Here is a 20,367-nt window from a genome sequence, read left to right on the forward strand (position 1 = left end):
GCTAGTGAGATCGCTGATTTTGTGACGCCACAGCGATCTAGCCAGCGAGATTGCTGTGTGTGACGGGGATCAGCGACCGGCCCCCCTGCCCGGGTATCCCTGATCGTGCAGCATCGGCCTGGGCCGTTTTTCGATTGCTGGTCTCCCGCTGGCCAGCGCGCATCGCTGCGTGTGGCAGCGAGAGACCAGCGATCAGCGACGCTGGACGCTTGTTTCTAATGTGAACATGGGGTATCCAGGAGTCGCGGCTCCTGGATACCCACTGTTTACCTTGGAAACCGGCGTACACGCTGGTTTCCAAGGTAAACAGCGGGTATCCAGGAGTCGCGCGGCCCTTAGATACCCGATGTTTACCTTGGAAACCAGCGTGTACGCCGGTTTCCAAGGTAAACAGCGGGTATCCAGGAGTTTTCGATGTTTACATTAGAAACCAGCGTCCAGCGTCGCTGGTCCTGATTGCTGGAGGGGCTGTCTTGTGACAGCTCACCAGCAATCAGCCTAACGATGTCCCAGCGATCCCATCATGTCGGATCGTTGGTGGGATCGCTGGGACATCGTTATGTGTAACGGGTTCTTTATACAGCAGTTAGCTGCTCACCTTCCTCTCAACTCCTGCCAAGCTGCTGTTAGAAATCTTGCAAATTCAACAACCCCCACCATCGACAGTTTCCAAAGCAGGTTTAATCATGGCTCTCACTTTCCTTAGCAATATGATTGTTCAAATGCATTGTTATCTCTATATGTAAATATAGTGACAACAGCTTTGACTTCCGAACATACCTACATAGCTGTATGTATTAGGGTATGTGGACACGGTGCGGATTCTGCTGTGGTTCGCAACGTTTCTGCACCTGCGGGTCCGCAGCAGATTCTGCTGCGTTGTACAGTACCTTTATTTCCTATGGAAATAAAAAAAAGCTGTGCACATGCTGTGGTTTTTTCCGCGCGGTTTTGCTGCAGTTTACAAACCGCAGCATGTCAATTGTTTGGTGCAGTAACGCTGCAGTTTTACACCTCATCCATTATGAGGTGTAAAACCGCAGGGCAAAACCGCAGATAAACCGCAGGACTTTTGTCCTGCGGATTTACCTGCGGTTTCCTCTACAAAATCAGCACACCCAAAAAACTACGTGTGCACATAGTCTTACAGAAAAAAATCTGTGCAGAGCTTTCTAGTTCTACTAGTACTACAATTCTACTATTCAACAAAAGTTGTAACTCAAGAATGAAAGCCTGCCATGCTGGAGACCAGAAAGTAAGGAGACTACAAAGCACAGCTGCTCAAAAGACAAATTTAGAACCAACCGTTGAGAATAGCGCCACAAAAGGGTCCATTACTGATGGTTAACATTTCATAAATGTAATTAGCAATATTTTGTATTTATTATTAAAATATATTATTCACAAAATCACTTTTGTTTGTAAAACTGCATGAAAATGTATTTCTCCTTTGTCTCATTGGGGGACACAGGTACTGTGGGGACACAGGTACTGTGGGAGTATGCTACCGCCATCTGGGGGCTGACACTAGGTAAACAACACAAGGTTAGCTCCTCCCCCACCGTATACACCCTCGCCCTGATTGCGGGAGGAAGCCAGTTTTTTGCTTAATGTCTATGGAGGCACACGTCTGGTCTTTTTTCTCCAGACTTTTTTTCCATGAAGATTAGACAGAGGCAACGGATCCTATTGAAAGGGTCTGATTTCCCCAAACAATCAACGGGCGAGCACGTGTCGAGTATCGTGTCCACGTATCCTTTCCCGCACCGTGGGACAAATATGGGCAATTTCCCCAGAATTTTTTATTTTAGTTTGTTTTTTTCTTTTCTTTATTTTTTCTAAGAAGATGAGACAGGGGCAACGGATCCTATTGAAAGGGTCCGATTTCTCCAAACCAACAACGGGCGAGCACGTGCGAGTGTCCCTCCACGTATCCTTTCCCGCGACGTGGGACATGATGCCGGACCTAACCCTGACCACCCCTAGGTAGCGAAACCATGGGCTATTCAGAGGCACAAGATGGTCCGAGCTGCCCCTACTGCTCCACCAACGCAAGACGAAGGTGCTGCAAGGAGGCGGACGGTCCCTCTCCTCGGCAGAAGCTGGACGGAGTTAGGGAGCCTGCACCGTCCAGGATCCCCACACCACCCCCCGCTCCCTGGGGTTGCTGCCGCGGCGCGGTTCGGCGCCCTGAAGGGCCTACCTGGAGTTGAAGGTACAGGCGTGCGGGGGGGTCCTGGGCAGCAGCAGCAGCAAGCAGCGTTTGGCGTCCCCCTGAGGCCCTCCCCTTTTTTCCATAGTGGGGCCAGGAGTAGCGACATTTTTCGCCGGCATCACCGCCGCGGCGCGCCACCCTCGCCGCCGCTAGGTTGCGCGGCGCCTCGGGCGGTGGGGAAAAATTTAGCCCCCGGCTTTGGCCTGAGTTAGGCCGCGGCGAAAGTACCGCACTGATAAATCCATGCCCCGGCTGCAGTGCGAGGTAGGCCGCAACCAGGGAAGAGGTCGGCTTGCCCCACAGAGGTGCAGGAGGTCGTGGTTGCGGCGTGCGGTCGGGGGACGCAGGTCGGGTGAGTGCAGCTTTGCTGCGGAGGCTGCTAGAACATCAAGGGGGCCCCTCCTCCCCCACTTCTCCCTCTCATTGAAGTAGGAGAATTTTTTTATATATATAATGTCTGGCAGGCACAATATGGCCGGGAAAGGGAAGACGCACACTTTTCTCTACGCTGCATGCACTTCTTGTAGGGCTCCGTTTCCACGAGCGCAGAGCACCAAATTGTGCGAGGCCTGCGACTCCGAATGCGCCCAGGAGCCCCCCCTGGCGACTGAATCCAGAGGGCCGAATCCTCCGGAATGGGCGCTATCATTGTCCCAGTCTATGGCCTCGCTTACAAAGGTGATCGAGTCCCTTCACGCCCCAAAGGAGGGCAAGGATAGTGGCTCTCTTATCTGGGAAGGGTCCTCCACCTCACAGGAACCTTCGGCCTGCAGGGGCCACTCCCATGCCAGACAGGGGCGAAGGAAACGAACCCGTCCGAGGTCTCCCGGCCTATCCGGTGCCTCGGCATCGGGGAGTTCAGCATCACGCTCCCCTTCACCAGCGAGCGGGAGCGGGCAGAGTTTGGATCGTGACTCAGACGAGCCACTTGATCTAGATACCCCGGGATGCCGGGAGACAGTGGACAGCCTCATTGAAGCCGTCAATCAGACCCTGGGGATTGAAGATGATGCTACCTTTTCCACGAGCCATAAGGTAGCCTTTAAGCGGGCCAGGCAACCGCATAGAGTGTTTGGCGCTCACCCAGAATTTGAGGATATAGTGCAGCGCCACAGAGAACGCCTAGATAGGTGCTTCTCGGGCCAGAAGTCTATAGAGGCAAGATACCCATTTGCCCCGGAACTCTGTAAGAAATGGGCGGAATCCCCAGTGGTGGACCCGCCAGTGTCGCGCCTGGCCTCGAAGTCTTTGTTGTCGGTGCCTAGTGGCTCGTCCATTAAGGACCTCACGGATCGGCTCATTGAGAGCTTGGCGCGATCAGTTTTTGAGGCATCAGGGTCGGCGCTCGCCCCCTCGCTCGCGGCGACGTGGGTAGCTAAGGCCATGATGTCATGGTCAGAGTCTTTGACTAACGCCTTGCAGGATAGGGGCCTACCTGCGGAGGTGTCTGAGGTCGCAAGTCAGATTGCTATGGCTGGAGACTACTTAATTAATGCTTCTTTGGATGCGGCTAATTGTGCGGCATTTGCAGCCGCTAACGCGGTAGCCATTAGGAGAGCCCTCTGGTTGAGAACTTGGCGAGCCGATTAAATTTCCAAGAAGTCCTTGACTTCCTTGCCCTATCAGGGAGGCCGCCTGTTCGGGGAGAAGTTGGATCAGCTCATCTCCGACGCGACAGGAGGGAAAAGCAGCTTCCTCCCACAGCAAAAGGCGAAACAGCCTTTTCGCCAGGTCCCGACACGTTTTCGAGCCTTTCGCAACACCGGATGGATGGCAGCAGCCAGTTCGGCCGGCCCACCTCACTCCAACCAGTATAGAGAGCGACAGGTCTCATATAGACCCATTCCGGTGGGAAGGATGCGCGCTCGCCAGCCCAGGACGAGAGGAGCCAAGGCCCAGAGACCCTCAGCCAAATGACTCGGAGCCCTTGGTAGGCGACATCAGCAGGGTGGGTGGCCGCCTGCTCTTTTTTCGCCATATCTGGGCCGAGGTAGCACACAACTTATGGGTGGCGGAACTGGTGACTTCAGGGTACAAAATAGAGTTTATCAGGTACCCTCCAACACGGTTTTTTCTCTCCCGACTTCCCAAGGTGAAGTCCCGGGCAAAGGCGCTGCTAGGGGCCATCAATTCACTCCAAAACAACGGAGTCATTGTTCCCGTGCCAGAGCACGAAAAAACTCAGGGTTTTTATTCCAATCTGTTCGCGGTTCCCAAAAAGGACGGGACAGTCAGGCCGGTTTTGGACCTGAAGCTCCTAAACAGGTTCATCAGAGTCAAACATTTCAGGATGGAATCTCTCCATTCTGTTATAGCAGCCATGGAGCAGGGAGAATACTTAGCCTCGATCGACATCCAGGATGCCTACCTGCACGTTCCCATTTTTCCTCCGCATCAAAAGTTTCTTCGGTTCGCCATCAATGGTCAACACTTTCAATTCGCAGCACTCCCATTCGGGATAGCCACAGCACCCAGAGTGTTCACAAAGGTAATGGCAGTCGTGATGGCCGTCTTACACTCGCGGGGCATAGTCGTCTTGCCATACTTAGACAACCTCTTGGTGAAGGGTCCCTCATTTCGGGCATGCAAGGAGAATGTCAGCATTACGCTGGATACACTCTCCCGCTTAGGTTGGTTGGTCAAGAGGAAGAAATCATCTCTGGTCCCAGCTCGGAGGATTGCTTTTCTAGGAATGATCTTCAATACCTCCCAAGGGTTGGTAATTCTCCCTCAAAACAAAGCCCTACCGCTCCGGCAAGGAGTCCAGAAGCTTCAGCAGCCGGTCCCTCACACCATTCGCTTTGGGATGAGGATACTAGGGAAGATGGTGGCAGCAATGGAAGCGATTCCATTTGCCCAATTTTATCTTCGACCCCTACAGCACGCTCTCTTGTCAGCATGGGACAAGAACATGTTCACCCTCGATCAGCGGTGCCGGCTATCCTCTCAGGTCAGGCAATCACTAGAGTGGTGGACGACCAGATCCTACCTTCTTCAGGGGAAACTTTTTCCCCCTGACCACTGGCTAGTGGTCATGACCGACGCCAGTCTCCTCGGCTGGGGAGCAGTTTTTCGCCACCACATGGCCCAGGGCCAGTGGTCGCAACAGGAAGCTCATCTCCCGATCAACTTGTTGGAGATACGAGCGATCTGGCAGGTGCTGCAGCATTTTCAGCACCTCCTAGCAGGACGGCCCATTCGGATACAGTCATACAACGCCACGGCGGTGGCTTATGTAAATCATCAAGGGGGCACGCGCAGCAGGGCAGCAATGCGCGAGATAGCACATGTGCTTCATTGGGCCGAGAAGAACCAGTCGGTGATATCGACAGTCTACATCCCAGGTATAGAAAATTGGGCAGCGGACTTCCTCAGCCGACAAGAGGTCGTGGCTGGGAAATGGGCCCTGCACCCCGAGGTCTTTCAGCAAATTTGCCAACGGTGGGGAACACCGGATGTGGATCTGATGGTGTCCAGAATGAACGCCAAGGTGCCTGTGTTCGTCGCTCGGTCACAGGACCCATGAGCGTTCGGGGTGGATGCGTTGGTCCCACCATGGAACCAGTTTCGCCTTCCATACCTGTTTCCCCCATTGCTGTTGCTTCCGAGGGTTGTCAGGAAGATCAAAACAGGGGGGGTCCCAGCAATTCTGCTGGCACCAGACTGGCCCCGACGGGCGTGGTACGCAGATCTTGTGCGGCTGCTCACCGACGTCCCATGGCGACTGCCAGAGCGCCCAGATCTACTGCACCAGGGACCGATCTTCCACCCATACTTAGGGGCCCTTTGTTTGACGGCATGGCCGTTGAATCTTGGATTCTAACGTAAGCAGGGTTCGAGCGTGAGGTGGTCGCTACAATGGTTAGCGCCAGGAAACCGACCACCACACCTTGAAAATTTTCTTCACTTGGTGTCGAGAGCGGGGTTGTTCGCCCCTGACATTCTGTATTCCCAACATCTTGGCCTTTCTTCAGTCAGGCCTAGACTCGGGGCTGGCCCCGAGCTCTCTTAAGAGACAGATATCAGCGTTGTCCGTCCTTTTCCAGCGGAAGATTGCTACTAATATGCAGGTGAAGACTTTCATCCAGGGAGTCTCTCATTTAGTACCTCCCTTTAAGGCACCATTTGGCACCTGGGACCTTAACCTGGTCCTGAGTGTCCTGCAAGAAGCTCCTTTTGAGCCGCTACAGGATATTTCTTTATCATTCCTTTCTTGGAAGGTGGTATTTTTGGTAGCCATTATCTCCGTGAGATGAGTGTCGGAGTTGGCGGCTCTGTCTTGCCCAGCACCTTTTCTCGCTTTCCACAAGGATAAGGTGGTGCTTAGACCAGCTCCCCCCTTTCTACCGAAGGTGGTGTCCTCTTTTCACATCAATGAGGATATTGTCTTGCCCTCATTCTGTCCGGCACCGGTGCATCGCGTGGAGAAAGCTCTTCACACCTTAGACCTGGTGAGAGCACTTAGGAGTTTCGTGTCGCGGACGGCACCTTTTCGCCAGACGGATACCCTGTTTGTGCTCCCTGAGGGGCGCAGAAGGGGACTTGTGGCCTCAAAAGCGACCATAGCCAGATGGATCCGTTTAACTATTCAGGAGGCCTATCGCATCAGAGGGGCGCCAGTTCCATCAGGGATCAAAGCGCACTCTACTCGGACAATGGGCGCCTCTTGAGCGCTTCGGCATCAGGCTTCGGTGGAACAGGTATGCAGAGAAAGATTTTCAGTTTGTCAAGGAGCGCTTCCGGCTGATTCATTAATTACTCCGAGTATTTCAAGGAATATCCAGAAAAAGAAGGGGGGTGCAGATGTAAGTGCAGAGTTTTAATTATGTCAGATAGAAATAAAAAATTCTTCTCACCTTTTTGGTGTCTTGTTGCTCAGCGTATAACCCTGTGTTTGGGTACTGGAGTAATCGTCTGGATCTGCTGGCCTGCAGCTCAAAACAGGTGGAACGAACTACCTTGTAGGAGATTCGTCAGAGAATGCAGAAAAGGATTTCCAGTTTGTCAAGGAGCGCTTCCGGCTGATTCATTAATTACTCCGAATATTTAAAGGAATATCCAGTTTATTATTAGACATAAAAACACAACGCGTTTCGGCTATACATAAAATTAGCCTTCATCAGGTAAAATCATATATATCTTTAAAAGACACATTTATATAGGGAAAAAAAAAAAAGTTCCACCCTTCAATCAATTATCATCGATTAAAAACACATGCACACCTCTCCAAATTGTTGGGAGGCTAGTTGTAGGTGGAATCTATATTGCTTGGAATCTAATAAAAAAAAAACAAACAAAAACATTTTCTATGTGGTTTTTTTCCTTTTCTTCCCTCTTCCTTCCCTTTCCTTCTCCTTTTCCATTCTTTTCTCCCTTCTCTTCTCATTATACATATACTTCTTCCATGTTTAAAATTAATAAGGTTATTTATCGTTTAGCATCCATATTAAAGAATTTGTATATATCTCTGATGAGTCAAAACTATTTTTCCAACCCGTAGATAATTTCATTTTATTAGTTTCAGCACTAGGGACCATCAGATTAACTAGTATCTGTCGGGACTAGAACTCATGCATTCATATTCCCTATATCTTTATCACACTTACATCGTTACTCTTCAGAGCCACCCACATGTATTGTCTCTGGGTTCTTTGTTTTTTTCAATGGGGTTTTTTAGCCATTGATTTCTAGCCGGGGATATTTGTGTTCCACACAAATCATTATTATATACTAGAGGAAACATCTCATCAGAAATGGCATATGATCACATTCTTAAGGGGGATTCAAAGCGAACCAGCAAGAAACCAGTAGTGAATATATCAAAGAATCTTTTTAGACTTAAGACAACAGTACTATATACAGTATTTTCTAGCTTATCATTGAGGCCATCTGGATAGAGAGTCCTCAATCTGTATATCCAGAAGGCCTCTTTCTTATTTAGCTGTTGTATCCTGTTCAAAACATCTCCAGGAATCTGTTCAACCTGTGTCAGGGTCACATTGAATTCTTTTTTATGTGTTAGCAGGAGGTGTCTTGATAGACTGTGAGTAAGGAGACCGACTTTGGCATTGTGCCTGTGGCGGAACAGGTATGCAAGGCAGTGACCTGGTCCAGCCTGCACACATTTACTAAACATTACAGTATCCATACTCAGGCCTCGGTGGATGCGAGCCTGGGCAGAAGGATTCTCCATACAGCAGTGGCGCACCTTTGAACAAAGAGGTGCATGCAGCTTGGATTGGTGAGTCAATCTCCCACCCAGGGACTGCTTTAGGATGTCCCACAGTACCTGTGTCCCCCAATGAGACGAAGGAGAAACATGGATTTTTGTGAGTACTCACCGTAAAATCCTTTTCTCCGAGACGCTCATTGGGGGACACAGCACCCACCCTGTTAGCCAAGTTGGCTCTAGTTTATTTCATTAATGTGTATTTCGTTGGTGAATGTCAGGGTGGTTTTTTTCTTTGCCAGACATATTGTTTTCTGCATTAAGGCTGATTGTTATTGTTCTTCTGCTTTTGCACTAAACTGGCTTCCGCCCACAATCAGGGCGAGGGTGTATACGGCGGGGGAGGAGCTAACCTTGTGTTGTTTGCCTAGTGTCAGCCTCCAGATGGCGGTAGCATACACCCACAGTACCTGTGTCCCCTGTTGTGAGTTCATTTTCCCCTTCATTACTGAGGCCCGAGGAACTCCCTCTTCTGGTAAAGAAAGGTAGTGAGCCTGATTGTCAAACACCTGAGGCTAATGATTGTGACTGGCTGAGTGGAGTTACGGACTGGATATAATGCTGCCGACGCCCTTCTGCCCTGCGGGTGATTTCTCTGTGGGATCCTTGGAGACCAGTCTGAATTCCTGCTCCTCCAAAGCTAAGTTTGCTGCTCGGCCTTTTGCTTTTGTGCTTTGACTTGTTTTTGCTTTGTTTTTCTGGATTTCTGCCATTCCCTGCTGGGGTGTGCTGAATTCATTTAGCTCTGTCTTCTGAAAATACCTGAGTGCTGATTCAGTTTTTGAAGCCTAGCTGCTTCAGGGCCTTTTTCATATCAGCTGGTTGGCTTATGTCTTTGATAGGGTTTTGGCAGATTGCAGACAGCAGCCTTCCTGTCCTTTCAAATCTAGGTAGTTTTGGGGCCCCGTCTTTGCTCAGTCTATCTTTCTGTCTGTGTTAGTATTTTCATCTTGCTTCACCGTCATTATATGTTGGGGGCTGCATTTTGCTTTGGGGTCTGCTCTGGGGCAGTTTAGATTTCCCCTTTCTTTCTTTAGGCCTATGTATTTCTCCGGCTGTGATCGAGGGGTCTAGGGCATCGTAGGAACCCCCTACGGCTACTGCTAGTTGTGTTGATAGGTTCAGTGGTCTGCAATCTGATAGTTGCCAACTTCTCTGGTTTTCTGGACTTAGCTTGTATTTCTGCTTTTGCCTCCTACGGTTACTCATTCATAACAGAATCACCCGCCATACCGCAGGTTCTAGGGTACTCAATAGCAGGAAAGAATTGTAAAAAAAAAAAAAAAAGTGTATATTTTTTCCTCTATATCTCTGAGGCCGTAGGGGGAATTTTTTTTTTCTCTCAATGGAGATAAAGCAATTGTCTGATCGTGTGGAGCAGCTCGCTGCGGAAGTGCGGGGAATTTCCGCCTACCTTGCTCATTCACATGCTGCTGAACCAAAGATTCCTACACCTGATGTATTTTTTGGGGATCGGTCTAAATTTTTGAATTTCAAAAATAATTGTAAATTATTTTTTGCCTTGAAGCCTAACTCGTCAGGGAGCTCCGCGCAGCAGGTTAAAATTGTCATCTCTTTGCTACGTGGCGATCCCCAGGATTGGGCATTTTCTTTGAAACCATTGATCAGGCTGAAAAGACCCTGCTGGCATTGAGCCAGGGTCGTGATTCTGCAGAATTGTACTGTCAAAAATTCCGAAAGTGGGCAGTACTTACTACCTGGAATGATAATGCCTTGGCTGCTCTCTTTCGGAAGGGGTTGTCAGAAGCCGTAAAAGATACTATGGTGGGATTTCCTGTTTCCTCTGGTCTTGACGATTCTATGTCATTAGCCATTCAGGTTGATCGGCGTTTGCGCAAACGCAAAGCTGCACGAGAGGTGTTGCCACCTGTTGAACAAATGTCTGAACCTATGCAATGTGATAGAGTTTTTTCCAGAGAGCAGCGTCAGGAGTTCAGAAGGCGTAATAAGTTGTGTTTTTTCTGTGGAGATGCCTAGCATATTATTTCTGTCTGTCCCAAACGAGAGAAACGCTTTGCACACACGTTTTCTGTTGGGGGTGTTCAACCTAAGTTTCTTCTGGCTATTACTCTGATCTGCTCCCTGTCCACATTTTCCGCCAAGGCGTTTGTGGATTCGGGAGCAGCCCTAAACCTAATGGACTTGGATTTTGCTAAACGTTGTGGATTTCCGATGACACCTCTGGAGACGCCTATCCCTTTGAGGGGAATTGATGCTACTCCTTTGGCTAAAAATAAACCCCAGTTTTGGACCCAGGTGGTAATGCGGGTCGCCCCAGACCATCAAGAAAATTGCAGATTTCTGGTGTTGCATAATCTGCATGATACTGTTGTTCTGGGGTTTCCCTGGTTACAGATTCATAATCCAGTTTTGGATTGGAAATCTGTGTCTGTGGTGAGTTGGGGTTGTCGGTGTGCCTTTAGTGAGGCTCCGGTGTTTTCCACCTCTCCTCAGTCGCATGATGTTCCTGATTATGTGGCGGACTTTTATGATGTATTCAGTGAGAATGAGTCTGCGTCTCTGCCTCCTCATAGGAGTTATGACTGTGCCATTGAACTGAGCCCGGGGTGTAAATTTCCCAAGGGTCGGCTCTTCAATTTATCTGTACCTGTGCACGAGGCTATGCGATCCTATATTAAGGAGGCGTTGGAGAAGGGTCATATTAGACCATCCTCGTCACCCTTGGGTGCCGGTTTTTTTTTTTGTAGCCAAAAAGGATGGATCATTAAGACCTTGTATTGATTATCGTGCCCTCAACAAAATTACTGTTAAATATCAGTATCTGTTACCCCTGATTTCTGATCTATTCTCCAGAGTTAAAGGTGCTTGCTGGTTTACCAAGCTTGACCTCAGGGGGGCGTATAATCTTATTCGCATTAAGCATGGGAATGAATGGAAGACGGCGTTTAATACTCCGGAGGGACATTTTGAGTACCTGGTGATGCCTTTTGGGCTCACTAATGCCCCTTCTGTCTTCCAGTGCTTCATGAACGATATTTTCCGAGATTTTGTCTATAAATTTTTGATTATCTATCTGGATGATATTTTGATCTTCTCCAAGGATTGGGATTCTCATGTGGAACATATTCGGACTGTGTTCCGGATCTTGAGGGAGAATTCCCTGTATGTCAAGGGATCTAAATGCCTTTTTGGAGTACAGAGGATTTCTTTTTTGGGATTTATTTTGTCCCCGTCAACTATTGAAATGGACCCGGCCAAGGTACAGGCCATTCACGATTGGGTTCAGCCCACTTCTTTGAAGGCCCTCCAGAAGTTTTTGGGTTTTGCTAATTTTTATCGGAAATTTATAGCAAAATTTTCTAGTATTGCCAAGCCATTGACTGATTTGACTAAAAAGGGTGCTGATGTGTTAAATTGGTCTCCGGAGGCTGTTTCTTCCTTTCAGGAGTTGAAGCGAAGATTCACCTCTGCCCCGGTTTTGCGGCAACCTGATGTCTCACTTCCATTCCAGGTAGAGGTGGATGCTTCTGAGATTGGTGCAGGAGCTGTTTTGTCCCAAAAGGATCCTGTAACATCTAAAATGAATCCCTGTGCTTTCTTTTCCCGAAAGTTCTCTCCATCTGAACGTAACTATGATGTGGGGAATAGGGAACTGTTGGCCATGAAATGGGCATTTGAGGAGTGGAGACATTGGTTGGAGGGAGCTAAGCATCAAGTCGTGGTCCTCACTGACCACAAGAATTTGATTTACCTAGAGTCGGCTAAGCGCTTGAACCCTAGACAGGCTAGGTGGGCCTTGTTTTTTACACGTTTTGATTTTGTGGTTTCTTTTCTTCCTGGAACAAAGAATGTCAAGGCAGAGGCCCTCTCTAGGAGCTTCCTTGCTGATTCTCCTGTGGTGACCAAGCCTGGTACCATCTTAGGCGAAGGGGTAGTTCTTTCTGCCATCTCGCCCGATTTGAGACGTGTTCTGGAAGAGTTCCAGGAGGACAAACCTGAGCGTTGTCCCAGTGGAAAGTTGTATGTTCCTGACCAGTGGAAGAAGAGAGTGATGTCTGAAGTTCATTGCTCTGCTTTGGCTGGTCATCCAGGTATTTTTGGTACTAGAGATCTGGTGAGTCGGTTTTTTTGGTGGCCCTCCTTGTCTCGTGGTGTCAGGAATTTTGTGCAGTCCTGTGGGACGTGCTCCCGGTCCAAATCGTGTTCTCGCTCTAGTGGGTTGTTGATGCCTTTGCCTGTCCCCAAAAGGCCATGGACCCATATTTCAATGGATTTCATCTCTGATATGCCTGTCTCTCAGAGGATGACTGTTATTTGGGTGATTTGTGATAGGTTCTCTAAGATGGTTCATCTTGTACCACTCCCTAAGTTGCCGTCTTCTTCTGAGTTGGTGCCCCTGTTTTTACAACAGGTGGTTCGTTTGCACGGGATTCCTGAGAACATTGTATCTGACAGAGGAGTGCAGTTTGTGTCTAGATTTTGGAGAACTTTCTGTTCCAGGCTGGGAATTCAGTTGTCCTTCTCCTCTGCTTTTCACCCTCAGACCAATGGGCAGACAGAGAGAACAAACCAGACCTTGGAGTCATATTTGAGATGTTTTATTTCTGCTGATCAGGATGATTGGGTTTCATTTTTGCCCCTGGCCGAATTTGCTTTGAATAATAGAGCTAGTTCTGCCACTTTGATGTCACCTTTTTTTTGTAACTTTGGGTTTCATCCTCGATTTTCTTCAGGGCAGGTGGAGCCCTCTGCCTGCCCAGGTGTTGACACTGTGGTGGAGAGAATGCACCAGATCTGGGACCAAGTGGTGGATAAGTTATCTCTCTCCCAGGAGAAGGCCCAGCGGTTTTCCAACCGACATAGGACCATTGGTCCCCAGTTTAAGGTTGGTGATATGGTGTGGTTATCATCAAAAAATATTGCTATGAAGGTGGCTGCTCCTAAGTTTAAGCCTAGATTTATTGGACCTTACAAGATTGTGGAGATTATTAATCCGGTCTCTTTTCGTTTGGCCCTTCTGTCACATTTAAAATCCATAATGTGTTCCATAAATCTTTGTTGAAGAGGTTTGTTGAACCTGTTGTTCCGGGGGTGGCACCTCCAGACCCTGTATTGGTTGAAGGTAACATGGAGTATGAGGTAGAGAAAGTACTGGATTCCCGTCTGGCTAGACGGAGACTCCAGTATTTGGTTAAGTGGAAGGGTTATGGTCAGGAGGATAATTCCTGGGTCTCCGCCTCTGATATTCATGCCAAACGATTGGTGCGTGCCTTTCATCGGGCTCACCCTGATCGCCCTGGTGGCATAGTTGAGGGTTCGGTGACCCCTCCTCAAGGGGGAGGTACTATTGTGAGTTCATTTTCCCCTTCATTACTGAGGCCCGAGGAACTCCCTCTTCTGGTAAAGAAAGGTAGTGAGCCTGATTGTCAAACACCTGAGGCTGATGATTGTGACTGGCTGAGTGGCGTTACGGACTGGATATAATGCTGCCGACGCCCTTCTGCCCTGCGGGTGATTTCTCTGTGGGATCCTTGGAGACCAGTCTGAATTCCTGCTCCTCCAAAGCTAAGTTTGCTGCTCGGCCTTTTGCTTTTGTGCTTTGACTTTGTTTTTGCTTTTTTTTCTGGATTTCTGCCATTCCCTGCTGGGGTGTGCTGAATTCATTTAGCTCTGTCTTCTGAAAATACCTGAGTGCTGATTCAGTTTTTGAAGCCTAGCTGCTTCAGGGCCTTTTTCATATCAGCTGGTTGGCTTATGTCTTTGATAGGCTTTTGGCAGATTGCAGACAGCAGCCTTCCTGTCCTTTCCTATCTAGGTAGTTTTGGGGCCCCGTCTTTGCTCAGTCTATCTTTCTGTCTGTGTTAGTATTTTCATCTTGCTTCACCGTCATTATATGTTGGGGGCTGCCTTTTGCTTTGGGGTCTGCTCTGGGGCAGTTTAAATTTCCCCTTTCTTTCTTTAGGCCTATGTATTTCTCCGGCTGTGATCGAGGGGTCTAGGGCATCGTAGGAACCCCCCACGGCTACTGCTAGTTGTGTTGATAGGTTCAGTGGTCTGCAATCTGATAGTTGCCAACTTCTCTGGTTTTCTGGACTTAGCTTGTATTTCTGCTTTTGCCTCCTACGGTTACTCATTCATAACAGTCCCCACAGTACCTGTGTCCCCCAATGAGCGTCTCGGAGAAAAGGATTTTACGGTGAGTACTCACAAAAATCCATGTTTTCCCATTAGAAAATGTCAAAGCTTCAAGTTCAAAACACTGAACTTCTAGAGCAAAAGCAGAGATTAGAAGTCCAACTGGAAGAGAAGACCCAAGAGATGAAGGGTGAGTGTTACAGTTTCCCCCTTTTATTGTCTACTTTTGTATTATTAGATAAAGAAGTAAGTGGTTACTCACTTATATATCCTTGTTGTCTGTCTCTAACTTCTATCTATCCCTACAGATAAAATGGATGATCTCACAAATCAACTATTTTCTGATGTGGAGAAAGAAGGAAAGCAAAGAATGTATGTACAATGTGATAAACACAGTATATACATGGGTGAAGACCAACTTTAACCTTTAGACTATTTCTTTAAATGATTCTCTTTTTTTGTTGTATGTACCTAGTAGTGAATGAAGTGTAAGCAAAGCAGAAATACAAACTCATTAACCCAGTGTTTCTTCTATCGTTTATATTAGATAATGATCTTGGTTCATTCTTTTATTTATACAATTTCTTATTCAGGAAGCTTGAAAAACAGTTTGAAATGCAAAAGAGGGACTATGAACAACAAATAAAGCAACTGAGAAATGAAATTGAGGCTTTAAAAGAAAAGAATAAACAACTGATGCTACAGATAGAGGAGCAAACAAGACTCAGAGATGGGTTGGAACTTGAAGTTGCTCATTTGTCTGACCAAGCAAAGGTAAAAAATATAAGAACATCCATTTCTACTGTCTTCACTACAGAACAAGCGTCTGCAGTGTTCATATTGCTCTGCTAGTGTAAGGCTACTTTCACACTTGCGTTTTTTTGCGCTTCGCACCGTGCGCAGTGCAAAAGCACATAGAAAACGCGTCATGCGTTTTTGTGCGGTGTTTTGCGGTTTTGTGCGCTTTTTTAAAAAAACACATGCTTTTTTTGCGCTGACGTACGCATTAAAATGCGCACGTCAGCGCACCCATAGACTATAATGGGTGGTTGGGTGAAAAAGAAATGCATTGCATGCGTATGCGTTTTTTGGGGGCAAGTCGGACGCTCAAAAAATGCAACAGAGTGTATTTTGTGCGCCCGAGCGCACACTACAAAAAAACGCATGCACATACAAACGCGTACAAACGCATGTGTATGCACACCCATGTTAAGAATAGGAAAAAAACGCATGCGTTTTTTTGCGCGAAAAAAACAGCGCAAAAAAAATGCAAGTGTGAAACCAGCCTTAAGCACAAAAGTTTCATACTATATATTTTTCAGGTGTATGAACTGCGACATTTGGGAAAAAAAAGCCACACTACAATGTTAAATGCTAAAATAATTTCTTACTCCAGCCAAAATAGGGGGAGCATACTTTCATACAGGATTTATACAATTAGTATGCAGTGAGCTACTCCTAGTAGTGTCCACAGTGAAACAGAATTTTCCCTTCACCCATGACAGCACCACCTGAGAGAGGGATCCGCCCCGCCAGGACAGGAACCTACTGAGACATAAGGGGCGGCACCTCTCCCCCGCTTCAGTTGGGTTCCTGTCCTGGAAGGAATCCCACTGTGGCGGTGCCTGTCATGGGCGAAGAGAAAGATAAAGACCCAGGCCCGTCCCGGCGCGGGAAGAACAGGTAGCTTACCTGTAGCGCCGGCCGTCGGGTCCTGGAAGCGCAGTCCCCGGGGTCCCTGGGGCTCCGGGTTCGTGCGGGCGTGGATGGGATCCCGGTGGCTCCGGGAAGCCCCCACCGCGCCGCCCTCCCCTCGCGCACGCCGCATCTCGATCCCCGTGGTAGGGGAAAGACGCTGGCGTCTTCCGGCCGCTGACGTCAGCGGCGCTTGGAATGCTGGGTGCGCCGGCTGACGTCAGCAGAAGGCGACGGTGTAATGGCGCCGGGTGCGACGCCGGCCGGCTTTCTGAAGCGCTGGGCCGGCGGTCGCAGGGGGGAGGGGAGGAAGACGCTCACCAGGCGGAGGCATGCAATTTAAAAGGAGAAAGACAGCTGTAGATCGGCGGTGCAAGATGGAGTCCGAGCAGGAACGTTCAGCGTCCCTGCCTCCCTCACAGCCCTCTGGCAGAAAGCATGGAAGCCATTCAAGCAGCAGTCGCCCCAGCCGCAGGTCGGGGCACTCCTCAAGGTCCAAAGAGCGCGGGTCAGGTGCTCCGACGAAGCCTCCAAATCCGGTACCCTTGATTACGGGTGGTGAGTGATCTTCGTGAATGTCAGCAGTATATTAATAGGGGGTTTTTCTATTGTATGCTTCACCCTGTAGGAAAGGCCCAGAAAAGCAGGAAGCAAGAAGAACAATAGGGATTGTGCTATATGTAAATCTCCCCTAGCAAGAGACTGGCAAAAAGATCTCTGTGCTTCGTGCATTCAGCGGACTATGGCGGAGGAAGCGCCTAGTTTCGCAGCCAATCTAATATCTGCCCTCAGGTCAGAAATGGAAGGCTCAATTAAGTCCTTATTGAAAAAAGGGAAAAAAAGCAGGAAGGATTTCCCTAGTTCCCCCTCAGATTCCGCATCAGTATCATCTCAGGCGGAAAAATCCTCCTCCTCAGACTCCTCAGATAGTGACACAGGGGGTAAGCCATGTTTCCCTGTAGAAGATACAGATGCCCTCCTAAAGGCCATTAGAACCACAATGGGCCTACAGGAAGAAAGGGCGGCTAAAACCCTAGAGGACGTCATGTTTGGGGGGCTTCAGGAGAGGAAAAAACGAACCTTTCCAGTAAACGCGAAAATCCAGGCGCTTATTGAGAAGGAGTGGAAAAAGCCTGAAAAATCGGGGGCCCTTCCATCCGCCTCTAAGAGACGATACCCCTTTGAATACAAGGATACGGAAATATGGGACAAAGTCCCAAAAATAGATGCAGCGGTGTCCAGGTCTTCCAAAAGGTCGGCCCTGCCCTTGGAAGACGCAGGGGTTCTTAGAGACCCGCTAGACAAAAAAGCGGACTCATATTTGAGGCACGCATGGGAAGCGACAGCAGGAGGTCTTAAGCCGGCGATAGCGGGCACCTGCACGGCACGCTCCCTCATGATCTGGCTTCAGCAGTTAGAAGAGAAGCTGGCGTCAAGGGTCCCAAGAGAGAAGATCTTATCAGACATGTATCTCTTGCACGGGGCAGCGGCTTTTCTGGCAGATACCTCGGCGGACTCTATGCGATTGACAGCCAGAGCAGTGTCACTATCAAATGCTGCTAGACGCGCGTTATGGCTTAAGGGCTGTCCGGGTGACCTTCAGTCCAAGGCCAAATTGTGCTCTCTCCCCTGCGATGGCCGATTCCTGTTCGGCAAGAACTTGGACGATATTCTGGAGAAAGCAGGCGATAAGAAAAAAGGCTTCCCCAGATTCCCTATGGATCAGAGGAGACAGCCCTTTCGGAGGGGGAGATTCAATAGAGGGCGTCCTCCCGCTGACAGAAGAAGATGGGAGGATAAAAAGAAGAAAGAATCAGGGTTTATGTTTGGTGGAGGCACCTCCACCTCCAAAAAGTCACCACAGTGACGCCAGTATTCCAGTAGGAGCGAGATTGGCACTCTTTTTCCAGGCCTGGGAAAAGATCTCCTCCAACACCTGGATTCTGAGCATCCTAAAAGAAGGCCTGAAAATCCCCTTTATTCGTCAGCCAAAATCCGTGGTCGTCATCACACCTATCAGGAAGATGACCGAAGAACAACTGGCCTTAGAAACAGAAATCCTGAGTCTGATAGACAAGCGGGTACTGTCCGAGGTGCCACGCTTACAGGAAGGAAAGGGGTTTTATTCACCCCTTTTCCTAATAAAAAAACCGGATCAGTCGTTCAGGACAATCATAAATCTCAGACGCCTCAATCTATGGATAAAGAACCCGACCTTCAAGATGGAATCAGTAACTACGGCAGTGAAGCTGCTACATCAAGATTGCTTCATGGCCGTAATCGATTTAAAGGATGCGTATTACCACATCCCTATCCATCCAGATTACCAGAAATACCTGAGGGTAGCGCTTTATATTCAGGGCACACTAAGGCACTTTCAGTTCAGGGCTCTTCCGTTTGGCATATCCATAGCCCCGAGGGTCTTCACCAAGGTCATAGCGGAAGTGACAGCCTTTCTCCGGATTCACGATACGGTCATAATACCATACCTGGACGATTTTCTTATAGTGGGCAGTTCAGAGGACCACTGTACAGCACAGCTGACTCAGGTGATCAACACCTTGCAAGAGTTAGGGTGGATAGTCAATTTCAAAAAATCAAAATTACAACCCCTAAAGAAACAGACCTTCCTAGGATTTATACTGGACTCAGAAAGGCAAGAGTGTCTGCTCCCAGAGTCCAAGATAGAGAAGGTGCAAAATCTGGCCTTGGCGGGCCGAAACCAACCATGTATGACATTAAGAAAAGCAATGTCCCTGCTAGGTACCCTAACATCCTGTATTCCGGCGGTCAGGTGGGCTCAGTTTCACACCCGGCAACTCCAGGGGGAGATACTAAGAGCACAAAGATCGCTAAGAGGGCGTTTGGAAGGAAAGCTGGAGCTTTCCTTAAAAACCAGAGACTCTCTCAACTGGTGGTTGAACGAGACAAATCTGACCTTAGGAATACCATGGGACAGACAGGCGACAGATATAATTTTAACAGATGCAAGCTCCTCGGGGTGGGGGGCACACCTAAGGGGCCTCATAGGTCAGGGTTCCTGGACACCTCAAGAAAGGAAGGCATCCTCCAACCTGAGAGAACTGTGGGCAGTGGGCAAGGCCCTAAACCACTTCATTCCGCTACTCCAGGGTCGAGATGTACGCATCATGTCAGACAACAAGGTAGCAGTGGCATACATCAACCACCAAGGAGGGACAAGATCACACTCCTTAATGGAAGCAGCAACAGACATTCTGAGCAGTGCAGAGGATCACCTACACTCCGTGACAGCCCTACACATAAAAGGGGCAGAAAACATAGAGGCAGATTTCCTGAGTCGCAATACCCTGAGGCAAGGAGAATGGGCGCTAAACCGATCCATTTTTCAAAAGTTAATTCAGCTTTGGGGGGAACCGGTGATAGACCTCTTTGCAAACAAGCACAACAGGCAAACAGAAAGGTTCTGCTCTCTAAACCCAAGGGAAAACCCATGGGCAGTGGACTCATTGCACATCCAGTGGAACTTCAGACTGGCTTACGCGTTCCCCCCAGTAGCTCTGATCCCGACTGTGGTAAGAAAAATCAGAAACGATCAAGCCAGGGTGATTCTAATAGCTCCATTTTGGCCAAAAAGGCCCTGGTTCGCTCTGCTACGGAAGATGTCCCTCTCCGATCCTTGGGTTCTGCCAGAAATCCCGGACCTACTAGTTCAGGGTCCAATATTGCACGCTCAGGTCAAAGGATTCCATCTGACGGCGTGGAATTTGAAAGGTCGCTTTTAATAGATAGGGGGTTCTCCCCTGGGCTGGTGGCCACTCTGCTAAAAAGCAGGAAACCGGTGACTACTAACATCTACGGCAGAACATGGGATAAGTTCCTACAGTTCTTGGGTAAGCCGTTAGGGAAAGAACCCCCGATTAGTGACATCCTAGAGTTCTTACAATCTGGGTTGCAGATGGGGTTAGCAGTAAACACACTTAAGGTTCAGGTGTCGGCACTAGGGGCGCTCTACAATTGCAAACTGGCATCAGATAGGTGGATAGCCAGATTTATTAAATCCTGCCATAGAGCTAGGCCTATTCCAATACCTAGAATAGCCCCCTGGGATTTAAACCTGGTGTTAGAAGCC

At 48.7% G+C, this 20,367-nt stretch overlaps 1 protein-coding gene across 1 annotated transcript in view; it reads left to right on the top strand.

The window, feature by feature from the left end:
* The window catches only part of MYO5C (myosin VC), a 483,348-nt gene that overhangs the window by 300,127 nt on the left and 162,854 nt on the right, over positions 1 to 20,367 (top strand). The window contains exons 23-25 of the mRNA XM_073568417.1: positions 14,658 to 14,751; positions 14,870 to 14,933; positions 15,155 to 15,335. Coding sequence (XP_073424518.1) covers positions 14,658 to 14,751; positions 14,870 to 14,933; positions 15,155 to 15,335 — 339 coding nt within the window. The remainder of the gene's footprint in view (positions 1 to 14,657; positions 14,752 to 14,869; positions 14,934 to 15,154; positions 15,336 to 20,367) is intronic.

The sequence above is a fragment of the Dendrobates tinctorius genome, unplaced genomic scaffold, assembly GCF_039654945.1.
Source record: "Dendrobates tinctorius isolate UK_male_01 unplaced genomic scaffold, ASM3965494v1 ptg000022l, whole genome shotgun sequence".
Lineage (NCBI taxonomy): Eukaryota > Metazoa > Chordata > Amphibia > Anura > Dendrobatidae > Dendrobates > Dendrobates tinctorius.